The sequence below is a fragment of the Pestalotiopsis fici genome (genome assembly GCF_000516985.1).
Source record: "Pestalotiopsis fici W106-1 unplaced genomic scaffold PFICI_Scf_11, whole genome shotgun sequence".
NCBI classification, from domain to species: Eukaryota; Fungi; Ascomycota; class Sordariomycetes; order Amphisphaeriales; family Sporocadaceae; genus Pestalotiopsis; species Pestalotiopsis fici.
The window spans coordinates 2,398,060-2,416,587 of record NW_006917101.1 but is presented as its reverse complement, the minus strand read 5'-3'; the positions used below and the strand labels follow the sequence as shown (position 1 = coordinate 2,416,587).

Genomic DNA, 18,528 nt, shown 5'->3' with positions numbered 1-18,528 from the left:
TGAAGTGGATTCGCTCACATGCCCGCCCACATTCCATATCCCGTGTCTTGTCGCTCGCCAAACAGTTACTCATTTGTCTTCTGTTGACAACTTTTTTTTCCTTCCCCCTGCTTCCCTTGAACGCCAGACGCCCGCCCCTCCATTACTGCTGTATCTACTTTGCCTGCCCCGCGCTCGGTCGGCCCGCTCTTTGCATTGGGGCTACGGTACCTACCTACCTGAAAAGAGAAAGCCATTGAAGGGGGCAACGAGTACCTGATTGCGCCCGCCCAAGGCCCGTCAGCGGAAGGGAAACAGCAGAGGGAGAAGAAAGTACCACGCGCAATTGCGGGAGCGAGACCCGTAGTCTCTTTTCTCGTTCCCAAGACGAAAGCGAAACGAATTCGCCCGTTGCTTCCTCGTCGGCCATGTCTTCCTCCCAACAACCAGGGCCAGCGGCGGCCGGTCCCAACCAAACAAGCGCTGCCGCCGGTCTGTCGAATGCTACTAGTGAAGATGGTGCCAGGAGCCAGATGTCCCAAGCGGGGCAGCCGTTGGGCATTGATGCTGCTACTACTGGAGGTTTCAGTAGTAGTTCAATCGCTGCTGCTGGTGGTGTCGCCGCCGCTGGTGCTGCCGCCGCACCACTTCCCGGCACTGGACCTTTTCTCCCTACTGCCGCGAGCACCGCTCATTCGCCGGAAGAAGCTCTGCCGCCGCCCGAACTCGTTGCAGCGCAGGACGACACAATCGAAGCTGCCGAGAGCAATGCCGATAGCGACGAATTCACACCCTCGGAGTGGGGTGAAGATGGCGGCGCATCAACTGCCTCAACCTCGATCAACTCCAGCATATACATGCACACTTACGAGAATGGCCGAAGATATCACAGTTATAAAAATGGAAGATATCCTATACCGAATGATGACCAGGAGCAGAACCGTGAAGATATGAAGCATGTAATGATGCTGGAGATGACCGATGGCAAGTTGGTATATGCTCCCATCGGTGATTACCCGCAAAAGATCATCGACATTGGCACAGGAACAGGTGAGTATATTCACAGTCCCTCTAGCTGAGATTTATCATCCAAAGACAATTGCTGATGTTGGCCTGGTTTCCCCCGCTCTGCAGGACAATGGGCTATAGAAGGTTGGTCAGACCCATGCTTGTCCTATAGCTATATAACCTATAGGCATTCGATTTTTTTTCTTTTTTGCTTTCTCGCGTGTGACGAGCGGTTACTGACAGAAAGATGCTACAGCCGGTGACAAATACCCCAGTGCCGAGGTGCTCGGCATTGACCTTTCGCCTATACAGCCTGTTTGGATACCGCCAAACGTCAAGTTTATTATCGATGACTGCGAGGAGGAATGGCTCAATGGCGACAACTTTGATTTGGTGCACATGCGCTTCATGTCTCCGGTTCTCAAAGATGTACAGAAAATGTGCGCGCAATCATATGCTAACCTGAAACCGGGCGGCTGGATAGAGTTTCAAGAATTGCATGCTTGGCCGCAGTGCGACGATGGGACAATGCTCCCCGACGACCATGTCGCTGGTTTTTATAAGCTCGTCGTTGAAGCCTTCGCCAAGCTAGGCTTGAATATACACGCACCATGCAAGCTCGACAAACCTCTAGAGGCCGTCGGATTCACAAATATTCAATGTGTGGTCAAGAAGATCCCGATTGGAACCTGGGCGAGGGACCGGCGATTGCGATTAGTTGGACACTACTTGAAGTTGGTCATTCAGGATTTCCTGCCTGCCCTGGCCAACAAGCCCTTTGCCGTACTCGGTATGAACCAAGTCGAGAGGGAGATGTGGCGCACAGCAACGTTCAAGGCCTTGGATGACATGTCGGCCCATCGATATTGGAATTTCTATTTCTGGTCGGGCCAGAAGCCAGAGTAAAAGCAAAGACAGCAGGACAGGGAGCTCTGTTGCTGTCCGATCTTTTGGGCTATTTTTTTTTTCTTGTGGAAACGGAAATCCAGAACACCCCAGAACGTTTTGGATTTGGATAATTATGCAAATATTGAGCAAGATTTCCTTTGGTGGTTGCCTTTCTTCTCATATTACATCAGCGAAGCGGAAGAACAAGACAAAGTACTTTGATAGCATTTACATGACGGCGTCTAGGCTGGATTATCATGGAGGTCCGTGGGGGGTTGTTTCGATATACGAGGTATAGGACCAGAGTCCATAAATTCATTGAAAACTATTAGGTGATACAGGTCGCGGACACAAGCCACATACCTACCTATACCATTGATTACCACCACCATGATTGAACAAAGTTTCTTGCATTCATCATCCGCTTACGGCTCTGGGTGTTTTGCTTCCCCTGGAGTATCAGCTGGCGCAATCACGCATGCGGAAGGCTAGTGTTTGTTTCTACGTGTATACATTGTCTTATTTCCAGCAGAGAAACATCTTATTCAGTTTGCAACATGCAGGCCGAGAAATGTATGCTTCTGTTGCGAATAATTTTGACTGGCATGGAAAGAGATCGAAGCTAGATGCCTTTGCAGATGGCACAAGCAGACATGTGCCGAAGAGGCCTGCTTTTCCGATGGTTTCCCCCAAGAAATAGAATTCTGGGCAGTAGCGCAAGTCTATCTTGGAGACAATTCAAGGCCAGTTGTAGTTTATTCTCCAATAAATCTGCGAAACAATGCTAGCAATGAAGCATGTTTCTCGCAGAAATTCACGATATACCCCGGTCATTATATCTACAGCATATTTGCTGATTGTTACTATTTTCTGAAACGGCGCAAGTGCCAAACGGACATTAATGCCGACCATCTGATTCTGCATTAGCTGAAGCGTCTGCCAGCCTTGAAATTGTCAAGGGAAGTCAGATTAAATGCAACTCGGCTCGAGTCTATCGGCTTGCCATATCTTTCAACAGCACACATGAACCACATCCCGTTGAAACCCCCGTATTCCCGCGGTTTGTACTTTTATCAGTGTGCTTGAGTTGACGTTGATATTGATCATAAACCGATTGTTCTAGATATGATATGTAGGTCCTCAAGTCGAATATGACAGTCGCATCAGGGGAGAGAGAACAGCCACAGAGTTCACACGAAGGGATACACATGTATATGTTTTGGCATAACTTTGAATCGCATAAAAGCAAGTGTATATACTGGTCATGTTGTAGTACAGTATGCGCGCCCAAACCGGCCTCTCTGGGTTTGTGAAGCAAGTTTCCGTTCATCCAAGTACCTTTCTTTCAGGATGATTGCTATCACCAGTCTAACCGCCTTCTATAACCGCCCTCTTCAAAAGAAGCGCTTAAGCCTTCCACACCCGCTTAACAGCCTCCGTCACACCAACGTCGTTGGTCTCAAACTCGTACAGACCAATGCCGACCAAGACAGTGGCGGCGTTGAGAGCCCACATGGAGAACTTGCGGGCCTTGGGGAAGCGGCCAGTGGGAATATAATCAATAAGAATGTTTTGGAAACCAGTGTGCGAGTGTACGAGGATAGCGCCGCACAGGGTGGCATCAAGCACGGGGTTCAAGGAGCCGGCAGCAAAAGGCGCGAGGGTCAAGGGGACCAGACCGGCGGCGAGCAGACGGTCAAAGGTCCAGTGGTAGGAGCCGTGCGAGGGCGAAGGGGTCGGGACGGGAGCAGGGTCGTTGACTATATTGCCATGTCAGCGGTCTTTCATCTTTACGTCGCTTTGGTTTCTGCCACGATGCGCAAACACGAGGTAGCATTTGGTCGAGGAGAGAGCGTAAACGGGAAATCGTCGGTGGTGATGGGCTTTGTACCTGTTCCCTTGATAACCTCTGGACACGGTTGTTAGCATATACGAGCAAGAAGATATCCATTGATGGGGAGCGCATACGAGGACCTGGAGGAAGCAGGTTCTTCCGGCTGCTGGCGTGGAAGGCAGAGACACGCGCGACATCCTTCAAGACGGCACTTCGCACGGCCGGGGATGCTCGGCGGGTGGCAGCAGCGAGGGCAGTCTGCCTCAGCAGCGTAGGGCGGACGATGGAGGCCATGATGCAAGTGTGTGGTGTGTGAAGTCAATTGCTTCTTCGGCTACGTTGTGCCGTTTGATATCTCCAGTGGAGGATAGTTGGTCGTTGTCGTTGTCGCAATTGACCCAACACGAATCAATGATGTCTCGACTCTTTCGCTCACTACAAGCAAGCAGAATGTCTGGTCTGTCTGCCCAGCAGTGGACTTTCCTTCCTTCATTCGTCACTCTAGCGCCAAATTGGAGCACCCGATTGCCGAGGAAAGGCGGAATTAGGAGCTCTGTGATTGGTCCAAACCTTTTGTCCGTTTTCATGGCCTCTTGATGAAATCGGAACGTGCCATTTGTTCAGACATCTATCCTTAAACATTGCATGTATAACTTCTAGATTTTTCAAGGTGTTTCTACTGTCTTTCACTTTTTCTTTTGCACTTTGAGCTGTTTCATTTCTTGGCAAGACTGGTCGTGGATCAAGAGCAATGGCCTTTTTATTTTCCCCTCGGTTCCCTTTATTCTTCTTATACGGGACGCTCACGGCTTCTTCCGATGCCTCTCCAAAGCGTGGAACCTGGAAACCCTTGACCAATCCCAGTACCGCAACATTAATCCGCCGAATTTAGCTCCGAATTTCCAAAAAAGTTGCTGCTGCTAGTAGCTAACGTAAGTAGCATACATGCAGATTAGGGTTGTCGCAAAGCTCGAGGCCTGTGAAAGAAACAGAGAGGGACGGAGGAAGAGAGCGCGAGAGAGAGAGCACAGCGAGCGCATTGAGATACCCTCCCATTCATTTGATTCTCGCCTACGAAATAGGCACCTGGTGTACTATTATTATCCTCTTCTCTCTTCTGCATGTACTACTAAAGCAAGCCGCCAGTCGCATTGGCGGTTTGCCTTCGCTGCTTCTTCTTCTTCTTTATTTAATTCTCAACCACTGCCGGTTCGATCATACACACAACGTCCATTATGGCCTCAAGAGCCTCGATCGTGGGCGCACGCGCAACCACATGCCGCCATTGTCTGGTTTCACAGACCCGCGTGGCTGCGCTCCAGTCTCAAAAACGATTCATTACCGAAAATGTTACGCGAAGACGGGCACTCCACGAACAGGCATGGCGACGTAAAGCCGCCAAGATCAAAGCGGGCGAAGAATACAATCTATGGGATGTGCTGAAAGAGCGTGGCTACGTCAAGGATACTGCTGGCACTTCGGAACAGATCTGGGAGCTGATGAGGAGGAAACGAATCAGTGCCTATGTCGGAGTCGACCCTACCGCGCCATCTCTGCATGTCGGCCACCTTCTCCCCATGATGGCCTTGTTCTGGATGTACATACACGGTTATGGGGCGGTCACGCTGGTCGGAGGCTCAACCGCCAAGGTGGGCGACCCAACAGACCGCCTAAAGGACCGCGACAAGATGACGGGAAGCGACCTCACCATGAATACCACCAAGATACACTACCAACTCAAGTCACTTTGGCGTAATGTCGACGCCCGAGCGAAACACTACAAGTATGAGAAGGACTCATCGTGGAGTCGTGCCATTATGAACAATAGTATATGGCTGAACAGCACGCCCATTATGGAAATTGTTGGCCGGCTTTTCAAAGGCATGCGCATGGGACCACTCTTGTCTCGCGATACCGTCAAGAGGAGGCTCGAGGGGACTGCTGAAGGCATGCCGCTGGACGAGTTCATTTACCCCCTCTTGCAAGGATGGGACTGGTGGAAACTGGTCGAGCAACAAGACGTGATGATGCAGATTGGTGGATCGGACCAGTACGGCAATATTGTCACAGGTGTCGAGGCGGTCAAGTGCATTCGCGACACAGAGCCCAACCCCGACTTCCGCATGGACGACTCCCTGGAAAACACTCCCGTCGGCTTTACTGTCCCATTGCTGACCGACTCTTCTGGCGCCAAATTCGGCAAGAGCGCAGGGAATGCCGTATGGCTAGACCCCTTCATGACCAGCTCATTTGATCTCTACGGGTACTTTATGCGCCGACCGGACGCCGATGTCGAGAATCTCCTCAAAGTCCTGACTTTTATGCCTCTTGAATCGGTCAAGACAGTCATGGAAGAACATGCCCGGGAGCCCGCTAAACGCGTTGCCCAGCATGCTCTGGCTTTCGAGCTCGTCGCACTGGCTCATAGCGAACAGTTGGCCAAGGATGCTCGAGAGCAGCATCAAGCCATGTACTCCAAGAAAAGTGGTATCTCTACGGCTAATGCACTGCCCACCGCCCAGGAAGAACTAAAACAGTACCCGCAAGATGGTAAGCCGGCTTCTCAGGAGGCGGCCATCAACTTCAAGGCCGATATGGAACTGCCCGAATCACTCATTACTGGCAAGTCCTTGGGCCACGTTCTCTACGCCTCTGGCCTTGCTAGCTCAGTCTCTGATGGTGTGCGCTTGACAAAATTCAACGGCGCCTATGTAGCTGGAGCTCCGGGTCAGAAGTCAGCCACGAACAAGGGCATGACATGGGGAGATTTGACTTTTACTCCTGCAAAGAACTGGTTCCCAAAAGACAATCGCAATTTCCTCATTGATGGCGAACTGCTGATTGTGCGTCGTGGCAAGCACTTCATTCGTATCATCAAGGTAGTGTCGGACGAGCAATGGGAAAAGAGCGGTAAGAAATATCCTGGAGAGCATGGCACCGGCCACACTAGGGAGATAACAGACACAATCAAGTCTCTGCGCGAGACAGGCATGGATCTGTCCAGGAAATCATGGGATCAAATGAGAGAAGAACTCAGACACGACAAGGGAAGAGAAGAGGCTGAACAAAAAGGTCAGCTGTATATTCCCACAGGCACACCACCTGATAAGCCCATGTCAAAGAAAGATACCACGTAACAATCACATGGCATTCTGTAGATTGTAAAACTTGTATAACACAGCACGACTCCGCTGCACACAGTCTTATCCCAGACATTCTCAAAGCTTCCATTAGGCGTCGAGTATGCGTAATTGTGAAAGTAGGCGGGCATTGTCAGAAACAGTGAGTGTTATCATGATCCAAGGTAACGTGCGGTTCTGGGTATCAAGAATGAAAACCATCTGGCTTGCAAACCTGTGAACTCAACCAAGGCCTAGGACTATATCAGCACAAACTGTGCAGTTGCGCTTCTTTCCGTCCCAACTTTCATTATCGAAACCTACCTATAATTATGCGCCTTTCTCCGTCACAGCGTTTATATAAAAGATATAACGTCGAGCCAATGACATTCAAGCTTGACGTGCCAAACTTGGCCTGGGGCGAACGTGTGACGGATATTTCATCAGGCCTAGACCATGCACTCGTGCTTACGAACAAGGGGCGCCCATTCTCATGATTATATGTCTCTAAATCTTGTGATAAATGTCGACAGAGACACCCCATAAACAACAGTATGTGATGTATCTGTCCAGAATTCCACAGGTGCATGTTCTCCTGTCGACATCGGCGTCGTGTTGTTGTATTGTTCTCCCCTCGACTTATGAATCAACATGTATGCTTGCATCGTCGACATGTAGACCCATTCTCTCAACGTTATGCTTGACGATATGCCGACGACTCTGTGCCTTCCCGTGCTGGCTTCATGGGTCTCGTCGCCTCTTGAAAACATCGTGTCTAGACGGCATCTTCACCTGACCCGTCGTCATGGCATATCCAAATCGTCGTCTTCAGTGCACCACGTAAAAGAAACTTCCTATAGGTACCTGCCACTCTTGATAGCGATGTAGTTCAAAATGGGAAACAGCTTGGACAACAAACGGACAGTACCTGTCAGGATTGTTGTTCAATGAAAGCAAGAAAGCTTCCCACTCCCAGCAATACTCACCGTCAATCAGCCCTCCTTCCATTAGCATTTAAGGATAGGATGTGTTCTTAAAACTTCTACAATCTAAATCGACTTCGGACGGAATAACTGGTACAATCAAAGTCAACTTGGGACGAAAACTCGACATATACCTGATTTCTATAGAAGTCATGCCATAGATCTCTTTTGAAGGCCAGCCTCCCCACCCTACTCGAGACAGCAATTTTCAAGCCTCACTTCCCAATTGCAGGGTGCAATCACAGCAGAAGACCATGAACTCTTCAACGTTTGTTCGGCAGTCGCTTGCCCAGCGCGGGCCCCAGCGAACTCGACGCCGCAGCAAGAATCGACTTGAACGTGCCGGCGACCGCATCAGCCGTGTCATTGGCACCTTTACTGACAAGATCATGCCGCAGCGTGAAGAGAGCACACACGATGACGAGGACGACAAGCCCTTTGAGGCCAGAAAGACGTGGAATCGCGTACTCGAGGTCGTGACTGACAAGGTTCGACGTGACAAGCGCCTCGGCGCCCAACTCAAGGAACCTCTGCAAGCGGCCATCAACAAGGGCTGGAACACACGTCACCACAGCTCGTATCTAAAGGTCCACGTCCTTCTAACCTACTGGGCCGATGACGACGATGCAAAGGACGCAGCCAATCAACTAGATTCGCTCTTCAGGGACAAGTATGGCTTCAATGTCTTCATCTTTCCTCTTCGTGTCGACAACCCCGAGCCTGCCAAGAAGCTGGCCGGTCTGCTCAAGAGCTTCATGGAGATCCATGGAAAGAAGGACAATCTGCTAATCTTTTGGTAAGTAAAGCCTCGAGGGGTCAATATACATTATTCTGTCTTGGGAATTGTACTGATACCCGTCACTTTTCAGGTATGGAGGAGCCGCTCACCTATCTGGAGACGGACGCGGCCGTACCATGTGGTTTGGCAGGTTAGTGACTCTCAACTTCAGAATCCTGTCCATGATACTAAGAACTTGACTAGGGGAAACGGCAATATGCTCATCAGCTCGGGACTGGTCACCAAGACATTGGCTGGACTTCTCGAAGCCCCTCCGTGCGACGCAGATATCCTGACATTGTTCGACGCGCAGCACAGCATCAATGATATGGTGTCTAGTGCAGGTTCCGGCATCTTTGAGCATCTGGGAGCTTCTGCCAACGTCGATTTGGCATCCTGGAAGTACAATGGTTGCTTCACCAGATCGCTGATCGACATCCTCGGTCGCCAGGAGGTAATCCGACATGGCATCTCTGTCCCAGATCTCCACAGAGAGCTGATCCAACGCGCTGGAAACATCCGAAGGGATATCTCTGAGCTGCAATCCAGACAGAATCTGAACAGCACTCACAGCCAAAACGTTGTGACTCGATACGGATACATGGCCCGCACTCCTCCTCCTCCCGTCTACTGCCGCCTTTCTCCTCTACTGCCCCGCAGCAAGAACAAGAGCGGCAGTGTCGTTCTGTCTCAGCTTGACCGCCAACTCGAGTACTTCTCGGTCAGTCCGGACAACGAGGATATAGACGTGCAGCTCATCGTCAAGTCCAACAACGATCGACTCGATTTTCCGAGTTGGAGAACCTGGCTCCAGAATGCCCCCCCTCAAGTCGAGAAGATTCGAGTTAGACGAATCGAGGGATCAGAGTAATGGAGTGGCGATATCTACAAGTCCTTCTGCCTCAAAGAAAGGCCTGAGAAGAGGGAACGCAAAAGCCCGAGTGCTCTCACTGCAGTGCCATGGGCGGAGAGTATGGAATGACATGAACACAGCAAATAGGTAGACCAAGATTCGGCAAATCATGGGCCCAGATGCAATTACAGAATGATTTGGACATGAAGGTTGGGAACTTCCCAAATAACGGGTCAAAAGATCTGAGGCAGCAACCCCTGGGAACTCGGAATGGATTGACCTGAGAAATGGGGGGCAAACAAAAAGAGGAATCGCAATAACATGGGCACCGACGGTGAAAGGGCCTAGAAATGGTAATGGCATTCAATAGAGTGAAAGCAGAAAATTACAACTACCTACATGGGAGAAATCGAGTAACCTAGGTACCTATAGAGAGCAAATGGTTTAGAGTATAAAATAAAAAAAATAAAAAAATATTAAAAACAAAAAATGGAATGACATGAGAACAGAAATCGCGTTACAGCTGCACACCAACCATGTCTCGGCACCTCTGTTTATTTTTGTCTACTTTTACTGCATCTATCAAACTACTTCTAACTCAAATTGGCAATGTGACTAAACGACGACAACTGAATCCAAAGACAAACAAGCAAAAAGAGCGAAAAAAGGCAATCCAATGAGGAAATATGAATAATTTAAAAAGGAGCGGACCCCGAGTAGAATACTCTGTATTCTCTCGAGCAGAGACTGTGGTTTCATGTATTCGCAGATAGCTTCTACACAACGGCAGCGCCGGGCTCAAGATGAGGGAAGGTGTAGTCTCCTTTACGAAGAGAGTCTCCTGGTGCATAGTAGCGCACTAACAAAGACATGTAAGCAGGTGAATCGCTTTCCTTGAGGCCTAATAAGGCAAGACTTCACTTACGCAACATGATAAAGTCGCTGCCATTTGGTGGCGATGGAAGCCAGCTGTGTTTGTTCAGTATTAGTCTAGAGCTTCTTTTAGGTCATGTTTTGATACTTGGTACTCACTTGGAAATATATTCGTCAGGTGGAGTAGCGCCCTGAACGAGGACTTCAAAGGTCGAGTTAACGTCGGACCCGTACACCAATGTTCCGTCTGGGTAAGTAAGGTTGCTGCGATCGCCAATAGTGTAACGATCAATCGCGTTCTCAAACAAGTACCCTTCGGCGCTGTACATGGTGACGCTCCAGAAACCAACATCTTCGAGCTGTGGCTTTCCGGAAAATTGCATACGGTACGATTCGTTGGTTCCAAGTGAGAAGATGCTCTCAGTGTAGAATGGATACAAGGCTTCCGTGTTAACCATTGCCAAGTAAGCCTCCTGTGCAAAGTATGCGCGAATTGCATAGTGTGTTCCATAGGTGCCAATGTACTCAGAGTTGTACATCTTCCAGCCATTACCGAGGTCAGTGCTGGTTGCGTTCGATTCACCCGCAGACATCATGGCTCCCTGAGAAGAGGTATATGCTTGTGTAAGGTTGACACATGCTGGTTTTGCGTAGGTGCCGCTCTTTGGATCAACGCCAGCGGCCATCAGGGTTGCAGTGGTTTGGACAGGAACAATCTCACCACCCAGTGTCTTTGGCACCATGTGCGCGAATCGGGCTGTAAGATCCATAATGTATTCAGGCTGCGAGCTCGACGAATTGCTAAACACGTCATCGGTCAGTTGTGGTCCAACGGGCTCGCCGGTACGGTTCACAAGAGCCGCCGAGAATCCATCCTGGATTTCATTGACGACAGCGATGTCTCCCTCTGCATTCTTGAGAAGTATGCGAATCATTGCTGTGCCAAATGTGTTTGGGACATGGATAATTCCCGCGTAGCGCCCTGTGGAATCTGCCTGCACTGTGCCGCTTGTGTTGAAGGATTGAGCGGGAGTCAGGAGATAAGTACCAGCGCTCGCGTCGGTCAGGGCGCCAAAGGTAACATAGTTTTCCCCGTAACTGTACAGCATAATGAGCATTTTCCCGGCGACAGCAACGAGGCGGCAAGGCTATGGCGGCATCTTACGGTGTGTACAAGGCTACACTGTAGTATCTGTCGGCGGGTACATCGCCGACGACCAACTCAAGGTCCTGGTGAGAGATGTCATAGATCACGACCGAGTACAGCGTATCTACATTGGGGGAAATGACGGCCGTATCGTTTGGAGTTGTGAGCTCTGTATTCGCCACGAGCTGATTGACAACAGGAGCGTCCGCACCCTCTTGTTGTGTGCTATAGAGCTGCTGAAACGCCAAGAGAGGTATTCCATACTGCGTGCGTACGAGATTAGCTGCAGGTCTCTAGATGTCGAGCAGGAAATTATCTATACCGTCAAGGAAAAAGAGGTTGCTTCTTGCGCAGTTGGGCATGTTGTCTGTGTGCAATTTGCTGGCAGGCCACTTGCGATGGCCGCAAAAGTGGTGAAAACTGCGGCGGTCTTCATGTTCGTGAATGGATGGGCTCTTGACAGATGCTGTTTGCGTGTGTAATGCTGTTGGGATTAGAGGGGGGGAAATGGTCTTGTCGTTGGCGAAACATTCTGATATTTATCCTTTGAAAGCCGGCCTTTCGAATAACTTTGCCCTCGATGACGATATAACAACAGCTTCATTCGCATCATAATCTTCAGCCATACCTAGTATCATCTTCGTAAACAGAGACTGGCGGTTACGGTCTCGCTATCGTATATTCCCCTGAAGGATTGAACCCTGGGCCCCATGCGGCCCGCTCTTTAGCTGAGTGGGTAGGGCTGACTGTTGATCTCTTAACCCGGTGCCTGCGCCACGACTGGCGAGGTCTTACGGTATGAATGAAAGCTGATGGTAAGTGCAAGCCACTGTTGGACTTCTATCAGTGGACCAGTTTACAAGAAAGCGAACCCGATAAATTCATCAGCGCCAGGGGCGAGTGCAAGCCCCCAATTTCTACTGGGATTACGTGTGTATTAGTATACCAGGTGGAGCCGCCCAAGATCTCAAAAAGTTCCCAAAGATCAATTGGACCAATGGGGAATCATGTTTTGTCTTTTCGATTGGGGGATCTGGATCGCTGAAGACAGCTGCAAAAGTCCGGCTCGTCCATTCCAATGGGTTTAATCATAAATGCAGGGGCTACCAGGGGTCGAAACCAAGTCCTTAACTTCCAAGGTTGTTGTTATTTGGAGATATCCGAAAGCAAGACATTGCATCTGCAGGACTGCCAAAAATAACGAATGGGATCGGCGTTTATTCGTTTGCATCTTTCGGACTGTTCGCTTTATCAATTGGCTGGAGAAATGACAAAAGAGATATTTGTTCTTGAAGTCCCCACGCTCGTTCGATAATTTCTAGGAGGCATGGCGGTGTGTGAAGAGGCATTTCAAGCCAGCTGCCTCAATTGACGATCCATCGGAGCATTTCGAAAGATTTTCGTTTATAGTCCGTGGCCCAATTTAGATTCAACATGTCGAATATCACCACATCATCCTTGGTGCAGTGGTCAACATCGGCAGCGTCGCATATGCCCATGGCGACCAGAACTTTGAGATAGATACAGCCCTCTGAGTGATGGTAACTCCAACCTTGGTGGTAGAGGCCATAGTAAACGGAGAGCTGGTAGCCAATCATGGACATCCAGATCAGGAATGGCCTTGCACTACTCATAGATAGTATTGCTCCCTGGCCATGCTGCTCGTGGAGGAGCATTGGATTGACATATGCAGAGTCATATGTGTCTGGGTATATCCACTCAAGAATAATCCTAAGACGATCAATTAAGCGGTCCAGAAGCATCGAGTAACTCTGCTTGGCCATAGGATGGGTTTGCAGCGTCGCAGCACGGAGACATAGTAGCGTTGCAATTCGGACAGCATCCTCAAAAGCCTCTAGAGGTTCCTGGTGAGTAGAGCTGCCTGTGGATGGTGAGCTGTTCTGAAAGCTCTCGGGGGTCGATGGAGATGTGGCGGTGCGAAGCAGACGGGGCGAGGTGAGCAGGTCGATTTGAAGGCAATCGTAGTCCTCCATGACGTTTTCTGGTTCAAATGTTTCCCCGAAGCCGCGTGTTTTGGCTTCTCCCATGGTCCAAATGAAGATACAGGCCGCGATGATGTTGTCGGTAGGATCGTTGTGAATTTGACATGCTTGCAACCGTGGACGGAGGGTGCCGATTATCAGCCCAATGTTTTCGGGTGCCAAAAGACATGGCAAAAGCTGAAACCTTCGGGGAATGTGCTCTTGGGGTAGTCCGGTGAGAATGATTCTGTCAATAACGCTTCTGGAAGAGAGTACCAGCAGTGAGTATGAATGACCAAGAAAGCAGGATTGAAAAAAAAAAAAAAAAGAAAAGAAAAAAGCAGTAATATAGCGGGGAAATTGTTCTCACGTTCGCGCTTTTGTCAAGTCATGTGGATCTGTTACGACCAGAGCATCTTCTGAATCGATGTACTTCTGAATGCTTTGCGTGTGGGCATTTAATGCGGCTGAATCGCCCAGGCCAATCTATAGACAACAAGGAACAGGTCAATACCAAAGCGCTTCCTGAAAAGTAGGGTGGATGTACCTACATAGAGGGCTGAAAGAGAATGAGAAGCCCTTGTCACATCACGTCAGCTTAACACTCTGCCCGTCAAGAGCTGGAATATTCCATGGGAGTATAAAGGGTGATTCTTGTAGAAGATCACGTGTCGGCGGAGCCAAAAAGAAAAAGAAATGCCATGAACTGGGGCATACGATAAAATCAAAGTGCTGTATGCAAGCAAGGGAGACATCTTGCTGGTTCTCTCTCTGGGGAGTACTCACTGTAGAATCAAATGCTTCATCAAATCAGACTTGAACGTACCCTCGCTAATGCAGTCGGATATCATATGATCGATAAAGGCGGCGTGTGCAGCAGCAAAGGACGCACCGGATCCTTCCGGGTGCATTAATGCTCCAACTGCAAGCACAGACTCGAGGGCAAGTGGTGTGTTGAGGAGGCGTGCACGGTACTTGTTCAGTTTCAGGGGGTTGTGCGACATTATACGATGGCCTTCCAGGGGGTAGAATATACCCGCGGAGTGTTGCATGGCAAGATTCAGATATATTTCGCGCTTGTCACTCTGTGGGATGGGGGGATACAGGCAAGCTTCAGTAGGTACAGGAGTGGTTGGTGATTCCGACTCTCTTGCAGAATGAAGGCGCGCGTTGTCCGAGCAAGCACAGGTGAAGGGATGGCCCGGAGCCTCGATAGCAACACCATCGTCCCGCAGTCTATAGCAGTGGGCAAGAGGATTTAGAGCTGCGGGCCCCTGATGAGTATGGGCACCGGCAGGCAAGCAGAGTGTGTTGCCGTCCCGCTGTGCCGCAAACATGCCTTCTCGGCCCGGGCTGCTTGCCATCGGGACTGGCACGGAAGGGGCGGCAGTGCTGAATATAGATTGGGTCTCAGCATTTCTCGCGTGCAGATAAACTTTGTCTAACCAAGAGATGACCAAGTCCCTGGATCCTTGTGACGGTGATTTATCCTGGTTTTCAGCGCTCGCTTCGTGGTTGTGACCAATCGAAGAGGCCATGTTTGCGGAGTCCTTGCGGGAGAGGAGCAACTGTCTTGGCCGAAACCTGCGCGTATACAATGAGCCCGTGACACACCTCTTTGGGCTAGGTGCTGAGAGTGTCTGAGCACGTATGGGATAAGACTTCTGATATCACTGTTGCTTTCGGGTCGCAGCAGACGTGTCTTGGTTTGTCTAGCAATGAGACTGTAGGTAGATTGAGGCTACCTGCTATCTGACTGTAGTCGGCCATTCTGTTGCCTCGTTCTCTCCGCGCCAACATTGCCGAGGGTTCCACGGGAGGAGGGGATTGGTTGGTTGGTTGGTTGGGAAGCCAACATGCCAACCAACATCCATGTTTTGTCTCCACTCTCGGACCGTTGCGTCGGGCCGGTAGAGAGTGGTCATGTGCGTACTATTTCCGGGTCGCGATTGTGTCGTGAGAGCTCCTGATGTGTAGTATCATCAAGGGCCATCGAAAACGAGAGGGACAGAGACATGGAGAGGATGAGAGCACGAAGCAGTTATTGCTATAGCTAGTGCTATGCCTTGTGCTCCATACCACCAATTTAGCGTTGCAGATAGGGCTGATGTGGCTTCATTAGCCTGGCGGGTAACGCCCTAATTAGGTGGATAGGTTGAGTTGGTTGTTATGGTCAGTCCCGAGGTCCCGTCATCCCTTACGTATTGCACACACCTTCCTAGTAGGTACCAATGTATAAACCACAGCGCACTGCAACAAAGTCACACTGTACGTAATGTACGTACACACGTACAGTTGACTGTTTCTTGTTCTTGTTTCTTTCTAATCATTTACTCCCCGTACCTTTCTAGATGAAATGGGACTCATAAACCCAGTTGTGCCCTGCCTACTTGCACGCATGTAGACGCCTGTTAGCACACCGGAACTCCCCCGACCCTAAGCGGGACCCTAACACTCTAGACACGACATGAACCCCAGGGTACCCAGACTCTGCCGGATCTGGGACACGATTCTCGTCCTCAATCAACCAACAGGATCCCCCAGACTCGAACAGCTCCTGTCCTGGCAGTAACCAATCGTCTTCACCCACCCCATTGTCATCAAACAACTGCAGCATCGTCGCCGCGTGGAACATTTGCATCTGCTTGCCCTTGAAGAAGCTGACCACCTCTCTGGATCTTCGCCTGGTATCGGGATCGCAGGCATGAAACATGGAGCAATGCATCATGGCTCGGATCCCCGTCACTCCCAGAAACAAGTCAGGAACGCGATCAGGACTGCCAAAGTGTCTGATGATTTCTTCCCAGTCTTCCACGGTTTGTCTTTGCAACGCCTCGTAGCCCTCAAAGACCTGTCCTCGTGTGTACCGGAAGGGCATCCACTCCACGGCTGGCAACAACGAACGCCCCTGCGCTCTGTCTATCAAGAGCTACAAGTCAATGCTCAGTCAGTATGGTGGAAGAAGGAGCAAGAAGGGCCAGTCTTTATCGATATCTCACCAACCTTGCAGTACTCAATGGACCCGTCAGACTTGGGTCCTTGTGGGCCACCCATGAACTCTTCTACTCGCTGCTGGAGCTGTCGTCCCCATGACAATACTTTCGTGTACAAATGGCTTTGCCTGGACTGTGACCACCACTCAGCGTTGCCTCTGTACGGCTCTGTTTCATGCAGCAGTGCAAAAACGTTGAAGGTCCAGTTCGTGTAGGCAGCAGAAACATCTTCCTGGCTGCGAAACTCGGGCACCTCGGCTACCAAGAGATCGTCCAGCTCGAGTATCCGCATGCTAATCGAGGGCACACTGTCCTTGTTGTATATGTATGCTCCAAGCTCATACTCACCAAAATATCGCAGAAGCTGATTCCACTCGCCCCTCGACAGACGAGATGGCCGAAAGCCTTGCCGGCGTGCATCCCTTTCTAACCGAGGGACTCTCACATCGCTCTCTTCTATGTTGCAAAAGAGAAAAAAGTCGGTCGAGACGAGGTTTCTGATGATATCCAGTCCTCTGGCCAGGTGAATCTGCATTACCTCGTTGTTGCCTCGAGCCGTCTCTAGACAGACAAAGACGAAGCAGCAGATCAAGATGATCTCTAGGTTTTCAAATGTCACCTTCTCCGTGTGCCGCTTGAGTAACTGTATGGATCTGTTGTATTGCAAGAGGACAAAGTGATCCGATGTCCTTTGCCCCTCGTGTTCTGGACCGTTTTGCGATTTCTCAAAATCCATCAGCCGGAACCCTGCGCTCAAGGCCATTAATGCATGCTTGACAGCCTCATTTGAATGAGCAATCTGGGGTAGGAGGCGTGTCCAGAATGCTGAGCGCTGAGTTCCACTCCCAAGTAGAAGCCCATTGACGCTCACTTCGAATCGATGAAAGAACAGGCGCTCATCATGAGTGCCGTGAACGCCTGCATCCACAGGTCGCAAGAGTCTCAAAGCTGCAGGAGCTACATTTTCGGCATCCCCCCAAAACCTAATATTGGCCTTCTTCTTGAAAACATGCTTCTTTCTCTCTGGAATACTGTACCCCTCACAGATACGGCCGCCCGAGTTGCAGCGAGTGCAGCTCGGCTTTGCCTGCCACAGTTGTTACCAAACGGTTCTGCTGATTCACGACAGCGTAGCTATACAAACCTCGTCGCACTTGATCCTTCGCTTTCTATCATGGCGAGTCATTAGCGATATGCCAACCACACAAGCTTTGAATCAGGCCAGAGGCCGATATCATTGCGACTTACTTGCTATTGTGCGTCCCTCAGTTCTCTTTCTTTCATCCAGGTACGGACTCTAAGCGGACCGAGGACAAGGAAATTGCTTACCACTATCGAAAAGAGGTATCGTCAGAGATGGTTCAAAGCAACGTCATTGTTGAAACATGTGAGCCAGCACTGACTGCACGGGGTTTGCGCATGAAGCTCGCCGTTGGGCTTGGAGGGGCTCGACTTACAGTGACACATCCAGTGCGGACCTTTGGCTTCTTGGCTTGAGCTTGTACTGACTCCATGGCTTTTCAGCAGCAGCATTGCCATGGAAAAGGAATATCTGTTTGGAATGAAGTCTAGATTGGAAAAACCGCTTTCGATGTGGCTTTGCATAAGCGCGTTCGTCCAATGCCCAGAAGGGAAGTCCCAAAAGCGAACATTCATAGCCTATCAGTGCCTGCTTGAGCCACAGCAGTGCATTCAGAGAGGGGCAAACAACCCTGTTCTGTTCACCTACCTGCCATAAGCCGGACATTCTCTATCCCGTCGACGGCATGGATTCGCGATATATTGTACATGCAACTTCGCGCAGCCCATAGCTCACAACAGACGTCGTATGATGGCTATCAAATCCAGACCTGATGGGTTATTGGTAGATGAAACACGACAATGACCCAGATGCGCACTTTGTGCATTTAACATGTCATCTTGTCCAATCTTCAACGATACGTTGCTGGCAGGAACTCGTCCTCTTCTTGCATTCTCGTCAAGATGACCCAAACTACCAAGCATCCTCCTACCCATGTGACAAGCCTACACAAAAGAAATCTGATTCCAATCCCATATTTCCAAGTCTTTGGCTGCTCTACGTTAGGGAGG

At 50.1% G+C, this 18,528-nt stretch overlaps 8 protein-coding genes across 8 annotated transcripts; 3 read left to right on the top strand and 5 right to left on the bottom strand.

Annotated features, from left to right (window-relative positions):
- Positions 1-407: 407 nt before the first annotated feature.
- Positions 408-1,893, top strand: PFICI_13718 (uncharacterized protein; the record flags this gene model as incomplete). The annotated part of the gene is made up of 2 exons (XM_007842299.1): positions 408-1,029; positions 1,244-1,893. 2 exons carry the CDS (start codon positions 408-410, stop codon positions 1,891-1,893), a joined length of 1,272 nt encoding a protein of 423 aa, XP_007840490.1.
- Positions 1,894-3,282: 1,389 nt separating this feature from the next.
- On the bottom strand, positions 3,283-4,003 carry PFICI_13717 (uncharacterized protein; the record flags this gene model as incomplete). The annotated part of the gene is made up of 3 exons (XM_007842298.1): positions 3,283-3,635; positions 3,701-3,784; positions 3,844-4,003. 3 exons carry the CDS (start codon positions 4,001-4,003, stop codon positions 3,283-3,285), a joined length of 597 nt encoding a protein of 198 aa, XP_007840489.1.
- A 941-nt stretch (positions 4,004-4,944) lies between these two features.
- On the top strand, positions 4,945-6,846 carry PFICI_13716 (uncharacterized protein; the record flags this gene model as incomplete). The annotated part of the gene is made up of 1 exon (XM_007842297.1): positions 4,945-6,846. The coding sequence occupies one exon, from the start codon at positions 4,945-4,947 to the stop codon at positions 6,844-6,846; it is 1,902 nt and encodes a 633-aa protein (XP_007840488.1).
- Positions 6,847-8,065: 1,219 nt separating this feature from the next.
- Positions 8,066-9,460, top strand: PFICI_13715 (uncharacterized protein; the record flags this gene model as incomplete). Its single annotated transcript, XM_007842296.1, has 3 exons — positions 8,066-8,607; positions 8,681-8,740; positions 8,794-9,460. 3 exons carry the CDS (start codon positions 8,066-8,068, stop codon positions 9,458-9,460), a joined length of 1,269 nt encoding a protein of 422 aa, XP_007840487.1.
- Positions 9,461-10,218: 758 nt separating this feature from the next.
- PFICI_13714 (uncharacterized protein) lies at positions 10,219-11,898 on the bottom strand (the record flags this gene model as incomplete). Its single annotated transcript, XM_007842295.1, has 5 exons — positions 10,219-10,301; positions 10,368-10,411; positions 10,475-11,413; positions 11,481-11,725; positions 11,785-11,898. 5 exons carry the CDS (start codon positions 11,896-11,898, stop codon positions 10,219-10,221), a joined length of 1,425 nt encoding a protein of 474 aa, XP_007840486.1.
- A 928-nt stretch (positions 11,899-12,826) lies between these two features.
- On the bottom strand, positions 12,827-13,510 carry PFICI_13713 (uncharacterized protein; the record flags this gene model as incomplete). Its single annotated transcript, XM_007842294.1, has 1 exon — positions 12,827-13,510. One exon carries the CDS (start codon positions 13,508-13,510, stop codon positions 12,827-12,829), a length of 684 nt encoding a protein of 227 aa, XP_007840485.1.
- Positions 13,511-14,226: 716 nt separating this feature from the next.
- PFICI_13712 (uncharacterized protein) lies at positions 14,227-14,982 on the bottom strand (the record flags this gene model as incomplete). Its single annotated transcript, XM_007842293.1, has 1 exon — positions 14,227-14,982. The coding sequence occupies one exon, from the start codon at positions 14,980-14,982 to the stop codon at positions 14,227-14,229; it is 756 nt and encodes a 251-aa protein (XP_007840484.1).
- An 809-nt stretch (positions 14,983-15,791) lies between these two features.
- PFICI_13711 (uncharacterized protein) lies at positions 15,792-17,951 on the bottom strand (the record flags this gene model as incomplete). The annotated part of the gene is made up of 4 exons (XM_007842292.1): positions 15,792-15,830; positions 15,918-16,373; positions 16,448-17,524; positions 17,895-17,951. The coding sequence occupies 4 exons, from the start codon at positions 17,949-17,951 to the stop codon at positions 15,792-15,794; spliced, it is 1,629 nt and encodes a 542-aa protein (XP_007840483.1).
- Positions 17,952-18,528: the final 577 nt, after the last annotated feature.